The sequence below is a fragment of the Gopherus flavomarginatus genome, chromosome 1 (genome assembly GCF_025201925.1).
Source record: "Gopherus flavomarginatus isolate rGopFla2 chromosome 1, rGopFla2.mat.asm, whole genome shotgun sequence".
NCBI classification, from domain to species: domain Eukaryota; kingdom Metazoa; phylum Chordata; order Testudines; family Testudinidae; genus Gopherus; species Gopherus flavomarginatus.
Genome location: NC_066617.1, coordinates 212,761,236 through 212,772,154, shown reverse-complemented (window position 1 = coordinate 212,772,154; position 10,919 = coordinate 212,761,236). Strand labels below are relative to the sequence as shown.

Genomic DNA, 10,919 nt, shown 5'->3' with positions numbered 1-10,919 from the left:
CCAAGAAAGGCAATGGCTAGGGGAAAGGAAGCCGAAGAGTGGGTACACTTGCTGAACCAATAAGAGGAAATAGAGGTGCAGTTGACCCGAACTGTGACACTCTGTGTATAACAGACAACAATTTTTTTTCATTCTTGTGTACATTGTTTCAAAGGCCCCAAAACAGGGAGGACAGAAGCACCGGTGCATGCTTAAGCTTAAGGGCTCCATTTGATCTCTTTGTGATTCAACCCCCTGAATAGTTACTAAGATCTTGGGAACGTCAGTTCGACTTGTACTGCATTCCTACTGATGTGGAAGAGCTGATTGCATTTTGCATAGTTTAGCAATTGACCCTTTTACAGTTAACACCCTGCTGATGAGCTGTCCTCCGAATCTTGATTTCAGGGGGGTTGTTTTAAAGATCCTACAAAATCTTAACTAGCTAGATCATGAAGTCTCCCACCAGACATATGGATTTGGAGGTGATAGCATAGGACTAGGTTGTTGCTTAGCAGTCTACCATGTGCAAGCTGCACTGCCCCAGGGACAAATGTTGAAAGTCACAATTCAGTCCCCTGCTCCTCCCTTACTCCAGTGAGAAGTAATCTGCCCCAGTCTTTAACCACATACAGATTACTTCCCTCTCTTCATGTTGCCTCAGCTATGCTGACTGGTTTGCTGTGGGGCTTAGTCAGGGCTCCACCTTTCCCATCCCCATTCTGCACACCTGAGCGGGAGGAGGAGTAGTGACTCCTTAGAGGCCGCTCTCCTTTCTGCATTGAGAGCTGCAATGCAGGTAGCCTGTGCAAGATATTTGATGCCCCCTCATTCCTTTGTGCAAGCATGTAGGGCAAGCAACGATCTTGTGCTTAATCATTCACACCTTCTCATAAAACTGCGAGCCAAGCAGTGTGAAATGTCACCAAGAGAAGACTTTATGGAGCATAGTTAGAATGGCATTCAATGTAGCATGGAATAATAGCTTCATATTAACTAGTGTAAAGCCAGAAAGTCTTTGACTGAAGGTTGAATAGAAAAGAACAATTGAAAATATTGTAATGTTGGTAGCTCAGCGTTTCACTCATGTCAGTAGTGCCGTGTCCATTTACAGCAGCAGAGAATTTGCTCATAGGACATCCAAAACTCCCACTACAGGATTGTACATTTTTTAATAATATAGTTTTCAAAGGTACACAAAAGGCGAAAACTAGATCTGACTAGAGATGTGGTAGAAAAAAATTGTACTCCATTTTGCTAGCAGGCTGAAACTCAGACCCGAAAGCTTAAGACAAGATCTTGTCAAAGAATGGCTGACTAACAAGCACAGTTTGGCTGCTCTCACTCTCAGAAAGTAGAAACTACTTCTCCTTGGAAGCAATTACAGTCCAGAAAAGAACTGAGGGACAAGAAGATTATACAGCCCTGGAAACCATGCTGCTGTCACTTACACTGAATTCCATTGTTCTGGGCCTTTGGTACATACAAGGATTGGATACTTTTCACTAACACCAGAGCTTTATAGTGATTTGGAAGGATTTTCAAGCTCTTCTCTTGCCTTGTCTTCTTTTTTACAAAAAACAATGATGACTGATGGTGCGAAGGTAAAGTAGTAAGATTCCTTTCTTCTGGAAATTATATTCAAAACAGCAGAACCGCAATAACCTTTCCTCCTAAGTGAATACAGAGGACTGAGAGGCAGATCACATCTTAGATGACTATAGGTGTGCTGGAGAAAACTCTATTAATTGTGCATATAAAAGAGTCCAATTTAGAGTGATATGACTCAAGAAGCAAAGCTGAGCAGGGGCTTTTTTTATTTTTGTAGAGCAGAAGAACTTAAGAGAAATCACCCTCGCAGTTCTTGGTGCACTCCTCAACACAACATAAATTCCAAGGAATACACATTGAAATGTTATTTGGAGATTTCCATTTATATTTCAAGGACTAATTGTTGGGAAAATGTGTAGACATTAGCTCAGATTCTCTGGCCCAGATAAGCTGTTTTCAACACTGGATAAAGTTATTACTTATTATGGTAGTGCCTGTAGGCTTCAGCTGAGATCTAGGGCCCACTGTACCCTACAAACAAGGTGAGAGAGAGCCCCTACCCCAAAAAGCTTAGACAAGGGTGCAGAAAAGTAAGTGCTGTAAAAGTTACTTCATGGCTCCCTGGGGTCAGCAGGAGGGTTAATTTGATCCCTGGTACTACCTATAGCAGACTTATGGAACCCAGCTGGGATAAGGGTGCTGTAGAGCTGCTAGACAGGGGGAATCCTCAGGAGGCCACTTAAGCCAGCTTTATAGCCTCTTGTGCCACTGGGCCCATAGTCTATAACATGCGATTGGAAATGTAAAGTGAGGAATTATACTCTTGACAAACTCATGAGCACTTGCACAGTTTGGAACAAAATTTCAAAATTTAGCCTTACATTTTTTTGTAAGTGCTGTTTGGGCTCGAGGCATTTTGGGAAAAAATATATCAAAAGACCCTCACCTGCAATTTGCATTTATTCAGAAATTATTTTAAGTCTTTTAGATCTCCAGAAATTGAGTGTGGCAATATTCCACTTATAATTAGGGACGGGCGTGCCTTTAAATGTTCAGAGTTCAGGTTGGGTCAGATACAAGTGTACAAAAGGGCTTTCTCACAGTATTTTGGCATTTTTATTTGCAGACCTGGATAGAAACTCAAAGTGAAGTAACACATAGTGGAACATCTCAGAATAGTGGTGGGCAACCTGCAGTTCGTCTGGGTAATCCGCTGGTGGGCCACCAGACAGTTTGTTTAAATTTGCACAGCTGCCTGTGGCTCCCAGGGGCTGCAGTTCGCCCTTCTCAGCCAATGGCAGCTGCAGGAAGCAGCGGCCAGCACATCTGTGTGGCCCACGCTACTTCCTGCAGCTCCTATTGGCCGGGAACAGTGAACCGCAGCCACAGACTATAAACTGTCTGGCGGTCCACTAGCGGATTACCCTGATCGGCCGCATGAGGCCTACGGGCTGCAGGTTGCCCACCATTGTCTCAGAACCTCAAATAATGGTGCTTAAAGTAGGTCAACATTCAGGGGGTCCTTACCTTATCTGAACTGGTGCTAAAAATAGGTCAATATTCAGGGGGTCCTTACCTTATCCGAACCCCTCCACTCATCCTCACTCTAAAGGTGCATCTCTACTTTCCCCCACCCCCGTTACCAGTCCTGATCTGCTTTTGAAGACAGGTAAGTGCACGTCAAAACAAACTTTGGAAAAAGAACACAACAAGTATGCAGCTTTGTGCTGGCACCTTTCTCAGTTTCGAACTAGCAGCCCCTTTTTGTAGGCAAACAGCCCAACAGCAGCCACTGAAGTGAAGAAAGTGGAAAATCCAACCAGCCTTAGCAGTCCTGGTACAGACGGCAAGTTCCTCTCCCAAAAGGTAGTAGTGATTGGCTGGGCTGGGACATCCTGGATGGGAGAACATTCAGTATTAGTGCAGGATCACCTCCGCTATGAAAGGAGAATAGAAATATCAACAAAAACAACAAGGAGTCTGGTGGCACCTTAAAGACTAACAAATTTATTTGGGCATCAGCTTTCGTGGGTAAAAAACTCACTTCTTCAGATGCATATTTTCTCTTTTAAACAGAAGTATAGTATATTCAGGCAAGGTCTGGCACTCTGTTGCTATTAATGCCCTGTTGATGAATCAGGAAACAACCAGAACAGGGTAGATAGCTTCTACTTGAGAAAACAAATTAAACAGGACATGTTTGTTGAGGGTCCCTAAAACCTGAAATTAACATTTCTTAAAGAAAGAGACCAAGACTGGTCATTTGCATTCCCTTGTACTCACTTCAGTAAAAAGAAGAGCTGTTTAAAAGGCAGGAAACATTTTTTGCCAAAATTTACTCAGATTGTTCCTTATTTTTCTCATCAAAATTTTAGCAATTTTTTTATCCAAATTGAAAAAAAAAAATGCAGCCAGCACAATTAAAGGTGGCTGTGAGCAATGAATATACCTGAGCTTGAAAAGCTTCCAAAACTACAATAGGTTGTGAAAAAATACAAGGCCCAAAGCGTTCTCACCAATGTAAGGTAAGCATTGTAAAAGATATCTGTACGGATTTTTAACCTTATTAAAAGTTGAATACTCTTTCCCGTGCCACGTTTACAGAGTATTTAGACACCCTCACCCCTCTCTGGGTACCTGTCATGTTCCCAGTTATCCATGGACAGTTTTGGCAGGCAGTCGAATAGTAATTGTAGCTGTAGTTTATGAACGTAAAGGCAATACATATTTTATCTCATCATTAATATCAAAGGAAAGTTCACAGGTACTGAAGGAAAACTTACAACTGATTCTGGTTCTGACTTCCAAATTTCACCTTCTGAGATTTTCCCCATAGAACACAGTATCTGAAAATAAAGAACTGATCAATTCCATTCATTCTTTTAAAGGGCAAAACATTTGACGTTCAGTTTTTGGTCTAAGCTGATGCTGCTATAATCAAGATAAGGGCTTAGCAAATAAGATTGTGTGTATTCAGATTTAACAGAAAATCTGATATTTGCACATCAGTTTGCTGGGAGGGGCTGTTATTTACTGACATACTCCCAGAGAAGCACCTCCTTCCTAGCTATGTAATCACTCCTGTGTGAGAGATGGTGGTTTTTCTATGAAAGAAAGATAATGGTTCAGGATGAAGGAGTGGAAGAAGCCTTCTTAACTCATTCAGACCCTAACTCAGCAAGGTACTTCAGCACATCCCTAATTTCATATGTGAGTAGTCCCGCTGAAGTCAGTCAGGCTGAAAATTAAGCACAGTCTTAAAGATCTTGTTGAACTAGGGCCTCATATTAACCACAAATCTGTGGGCTATAGCCCATAACATTGACATCAAAGTAGTGCACACAAGACGTGTAGATGTAAAAAAGGTGCATGGAAAATGTATCGGAAGCTAATTTTGAAAAATGTTGCCCCAACACAGGAATAGGATTGAGGTCATGTGAGGGAGGCAGAGCCTAGGGTTCAGTGCTAGAAATGCAAAATATATGTTTAAAAAATTAGTTGGTGTCTATTGGGGACATAAGTGCTAGGATTATATGAAACAAGGAGAAGAGTATGACAGTAAGGTCATATTCTTTTAATGCATATGTTTCCGAAATATGATGTGGATATCTTAATTTCTTGTTATTCTATCCCAGTCCTTTGCAGAGTTAACAACATCTGATGTCTCCTGAGATGTGGTCCCATTTCAGATAGCCCTAAGATGACTGGCCAGGTCTATCTATGAGTTTGCATAATTAACAGTGTTATGGGGATTAGTTCTTAAGTATACATCACTCCCAGGATACAACTCTTTCCTGTTGCCCAACATCTAAGCTCTTCAGCTTTGTCTTGGGCAGAGATCTCTAGAGGTTCTGCTTTAATGCTTGCATCACTTGACACATGATGATACTTTATTGATTACCTCCCTCATATGAGATCCCAAAGCTGACCCCTTAACCCAGTGGTCCCCAACCTTTTCATCTGGCAGGCACCAGATGAAGGACTGTTGTGGCGGTCAAGCATCTGCAGAAATGCTGCCGAATTTCTGCAGCATTTCAGCGGCGACGCCTATCAATGACGGCGCTTGTCGGTGGCAAGCAGCATCATCTAGAGGCATCGCCGCTGAAATGCTGCAGAAATTCGGCAGCATTTCGGCAGATGCTTGACTCTGGGCCAGGACGCGGGTGCATTTAGATGCACCTATGGGCGCCATGGCGCCCACGGGCACCGCATTGGGGACCCCTGCTGTAGCCTCTTATGAAACAAATATGAGATTTATTTTGTTGAAGTGTATCTGCCCATAAACCACAATGCTTATAAAAATAGCTAGGAAAATGGCATTTTTACAGACAATGAAGTGTGTATGTTCCTATGAATTATCTTTATTCAGAAACAACTGAGCACGAGGCCTAACTTGTTCTCCAGGCCCGCAGCACAACTATCATTCTTGAAAATAAACTTTGGGGCTGAGCTTTTCAAAGCTGTCTATGGGATTTGGACACCATTGTTGCCAATTCCTGTCCTTTTATTGCAGGTCTGACAGTATTTGATGTTTAGCTCACAGCTCCAGTTCCTAGAGACATGTGATTAGGTAAGAATCTCAGCTTTAAAAAATTAGATGTCTAGCCCTCACAGTTGCAGAGGAAAGCTTGAAAGCATGACCTAGGTGCTCTGAAAGGCTCAAAAATGGAATTGCAAATAAAAAGAACCCAATTTTAATTTTTTTCAAATCTCATTTTTAATCCAATCTCATTTTTAAATGCTTGAGATTGGCAATACTGAATTTTCCTTAACACTAATTCCCACTGGGCATCTAAATCCCTTACATAGCTTTGAGAATCTCAGCCTTGATTTTGCAAAACACACTTAAATGTTCTCCCCATGCAGCATGCCGTAAGTGTGGGGCTGTACCTCTCTAGCTGCTCTCTCTCCAGCCTGCACAGCCCCCTCCATGTACCCACTCCATTCTGTAGCTGTCTCTGTGCCAGCAAAGTAGATCCTACCCACTGGCTGGCGAATGATCCTTTAAAATGGACAAAAATAGGTCGTATCAGCAAGATCAGGAAAGCATGACAAAATTCCTTGGGTAAAACACAGGAGAAGGGTGCTTTAAATATCAATCAACACTTAAGAGTTAGCAATGCAGCAGGCTATTAGGATACTCAGCCTTTCATTACATTTCTTACCTTAAACACTTCCTGGTACTCCTTATGTTTTCTAAAGGCTCAGAAAGTATTACTGCAATCCTGCTAATGCTATTTCTGAGAGTGATTCTGGGGCTCATGGACATCTAAATGAGAACTAGACTGAGACAAGGCTTGTTCTCACTTGTTAGCATAGCCAAGACTCTAGATGAAAGATGGAGTTGCTAGCACTCTGAATGGCATGCTGTAGCCCTCATAACACTTTCCTGGCTCATACAGCTTTGCTGGGATCTGCAATCATCTACTTTAAGGTAAGCTCTGTCTACTTTAAAAACTGAAGGCACTATATAGTCATAAATCAGGATTTCTTTAGTGCTCTTCGCTATTTTAGAATTGCAGAAATTTACATTTCAAAAAGGATCCAGAGCACTTAACTGAACATAACTGAACAGCAACAGCCAGGTTGGCCGCTGCTGCTTTTTAGGGTCACTCTTGTTTTCATTCAAAAACCTGAATCGGGGAGGACAATACATGGTGGCACAGTAGTTACTGCATTAGGCCCTGTCTGCTAATAGGAATAGTCCACTGAAGTTACTCATGTTCATAAATATTTACAGGATCAGGCCTTTTTACTTTATTTTTAAAATACCAATAAAATATATTAAAAAACACAAAGGAAATGGTAATACCAATCCCAAATCTGAAAAGCAAAATTGTCATGAAAATTTACCAGTTCGGGCACACAAAATATAACCACCAACCCCCCCCACCCCGCCTTCCCCCTCCCACCCAACAATCAAGCAATCTACTCACCTACTCTTCCCTGTAGTCAATGATGAAAGTGAAAATATTAATAATGAGACTCATCTATCAAAACTACCTAATCCAGGCAAGTGGGGAAGTAAAATTTCACAAGGCTGTTTGAATTATTCCCTAAGCAATACTCCAGGTATAAAGAAAATTTGTTCACAGAGGACTTACAGCCCTTACAAAGGATATTTATCTGGTCATTCTTATCTTTCTGTTGTTGAGTCCCTTCGTGAGATACTGTACCTTCCGAACTGTGTCATTATCCCTGGTGGGAAGTAAGCTGTGTAGCACCCGCCAGAATACTGCTCCTCACACCAGTTCTTCTCTTCATAATGCACTGGCTGTAAACAGAGTTAATGAAACCTCAGAAGGGGGGAAAACCCCTAAGGATGAACCTATTACAAGAACTGAGAAAACAGCAGTGAAGAACAGCTTATGATTTATTATATCACTTTACAATGCTTGACTATAGATGAGCACATTTAACAAGTCTCTTAATGCAACGTGGATGAGACATAAGCCTTAACTTCAGACACTGCTGGCTTTTTTCACTGGTTAATTTGGACACTGTAGAACTGGATCCTCCTAATTCTCTTGTTTATGTAGACTTGTGCTTCAGGCAGCAGAGACAACATGGAGTCAAATTCAGCCCTGGTGTAAGCAGGTGTAATTTCCCATTGTGTTCAGTATAAATTGCACCTGCTTACTCCCAGGCTGCCTATGGCCCCAAAATCACGACTGGAAAGGACCCCCATAAGCCATCCTTACTTATATACATTACTCAATAATTGCTTTGTTCTGTTCATTCCCTCTGGGGCACCTGACATTGGCCACTGTTGAAAGACAGGACACTGGGCTAGATGGGCCACTAGTCAGACCCAGTATGGCCGTTCTTATGTCCTTATACAGTGAGTCTGTAAAGTATGCCACTTTTGTAGCAATACAGTATGTGGGAGCCATATGTAAAATGGCATGCTATTGTGATTCATATCTAAACATTTCAACCACCTAAAATTGTCTTCAATAAAATAAAGAATGTTTATAATATAAAGCAAAAGTTTTCAGAAACTGAGAGAGCATGCAAATCCTAACAGCCACTTTCCCTTACTAGGAAGGGAAAAACAGAAAGAAACAAAAGCAGATGTTGCTATGGGAGGGAGCAATCATGAGACAAAACGGAACACTATCCCGGGCCTAGGCTGGATGGGGAGGCAAGCCGTGGCGCAGCAGCTGAAAATGGCCAAGATTTAGCATATAATAATAATGAAGGTAACACTCCGCACTGAGGCTTTAATGGCTCATTTTAAAATGAGCTCCTGTATTTTTAACTGCTTCACACAACCACGTGTTAATCACTCTCAAATGGGATGTAAAGCACGTCAGTATTTTTCATCTCTCTTCTGTACGAACTAATAAGCATGGTGAAGAACACTAATCCTGATTAAACGTGGGACACAGGGCCAAGAACACTGATTTTACTGCTATTTTCCAACTTCACCCCGTGCCTCCCAACTACAACAATGAGATCGGCAGGATGTGCTATGTTGTAAGTTATGTTCTTACATGTAAGGCTTCCTCTGATCCCAAAACCTTCGCATAGAGCTCGCAGATCCTCTTCTTCCTAGGGGAGAAATGCAACAAAGATTTAAAGACAAGAAAGAAAACAATACACAGCTGATATGTTCTTATTTTGAGAGAACAAAGATTATTCTGTGTCTAAATTGGAGGTTTCAGCTCTTTTGGTTTTATTCTGATTACTGAGAGTTTAGAGGCCAGGAGTTGTACTTCAGAAATGAGTCAATAAACTTGATCAATGTACTGACATGCTCTGTTTTATATGAGCTAACTTTACGAGCAGTTTTGCAAATCACTCCCTAAGACACTGATCTCTATCATCTCAAATTTGTATATTATCCAAAAGTCATTTAATCTGCCAGAGAAAGAGAGAAGTGAAGTTTTGTACTTTTGTCTCCTGGCAGACAGCCTGTGCTGAATTTCGATGAGGGCAACAGACACTGCTGCTTATGATCTCAGGGAACGAAGTATGAATTTTAAAAGTCCTTCTTCCTTTTTCACTTTATTTGTATGGACCTGTACTTCCTTTGGTAACAAAGCAATAGTAATGGAGTCTGTTCCCACTTCCCAGTGATTTTCTGTCCCTTGTTGTCTAGTACCAGACATATCCCACCATTTCCCAAAAGAAAAATATCAGAATGAGACAAGTGCACCAGTTAAGAACCAAAAAGGAAAAACAAACCCATGTTCAATCCATTTTGGATGCAAATCCTGTCCCATTCATAGAAGAAATGTAGGGCCCCAGACACAGCAGAAATACAGGAGTGCAGAGTATACAGGGAATCTACAAAAGTGGACCACAACCTCCAGGTATTAGGGAGCCCAGGTTTGTGGCAGTTCAGCTACTTCCCTGTGCAGCAGATTTCAGGGGTGCTGCAGCAGTGAGCTGGGGAAACGTGGAGACAGAGGATGCCCCGCTATGCAGCTCCACAGCCTATTCCATGCTGCATAATGTGGAAACAGCAAGGATTGGCGACTACTACACATCCAGAGCAGCCATGGAGTGACTGGGCTGTTGGTCTGTGCCCAGAGGAGGATTTCTATCCCGCTCCACCATCGCAGGACCCTGCCGTGCCTAGCCCAGCTACCTGGGCTTCTGACAGGGAGGAAAGATTTGGTCCTTTGTTATATTTCCTCTCCTTTCTGCCCTTTGAGGAATCACCTGTTCTGGAAGCAGAAATGCTTAATGTGACAGACTGCGAGTTTCACTGTTCTCACAGGATTTTCAGAGTTGGGTTCAAGTAAGTGCCTGTGGCTTCCGAATACTTGCTGGATCTGTGCCCATTACGGGGTGTGTGTGTGTGTGTCACACACTGACTGTGCTGATTCAGTTTAATATTGTGCTGTCACATACCGTGAGCCAAAACACAAGCTCTTCCAAACCCTTGTCAATTCAAGTCCACAGACATGCCAAGCAGCCCTAAGTAACACTAGGGGGAGCTCAGAAAGCTGCAAAAACTCAATGTGGGAGTCACACTGCAGTTGACAGAGAAAGGGAGCCAGTGACAATGATTAGAAGAAGACCTCTTTGCTTTTACCTCTTCTTTTATCTGCCCTAAAGAAAGTCCCTTCTATTCATCTCAGACAAAGGCCCAGCTCAGGTGCTCTAGCAAGGCAATTCACAGAAAAGTGCCAGAGGACGCTGCATTCTTCCACTGGAGGCTGGGTTTCCAACCTTGCGAAAACAGCAGGAGGTCAGCCCTGAAAGCCCGGGGTTCTCAGGAATCTCCAAAAGTCACAGGCCACTGGACTATGCATAGGACACTCTGCTCCCTACCCCCGCAGCTCTCTAACACTGCAGTCCATTGGACCATATGGCCATAGACAGCTCACCCTGCAGATGTTCCTGGACTCATCCTGGGTGGCTCCATCACACAGAGG

General features: G+C 42.5%; 1 protein-coding gene across 4 annotated transcripts in view; it reads right to left on the bottom strand.

Annotated features, from left to right (window-relative positions):
• Positions 1-2,627: 2,627 nt before the first annotated feature.
• Positions 2,628-10,919, bottom strand: part of MAOB (monoamine oxidase B) — a 71,371-nt gene continuing 63,079 nt past the window's right edge. For 2 of the 4 annotated variants that reach the window (XM_050936608.1, XM_050936609.1), the window contains exons 11-15: positions 9,027-9,084; positions 7,707-7,804; positions 6,421-6,532; positions 4,314-4,376; positions 2,931-3,425 (exon numbers count right to left, since the gene is read on the bottom strand). In XM_050936608.1, coding sequence (XP_050792565.1) covers positions 3,270-3,425; positions 4,314-4,376; positions 6,421-6,532; positions 7,707-7,804; positions 9,027-9,084 — 487 coding nt within the window. In that variant the 3' untranslated portion in view covers positions 2,931-3,269. Of the gene's footprint in view, positions 2,721-2,930; positions 3,426-4,313; positions 4,377-6,420; positions 6,533-7,706; positions 7,805-9,026; positions 9,085-10,919 lie in introns of those variants that run through there. The other 2 variants (XR_007772113.1, XR_007772112.1) reach the window with 2 other exon arrangements.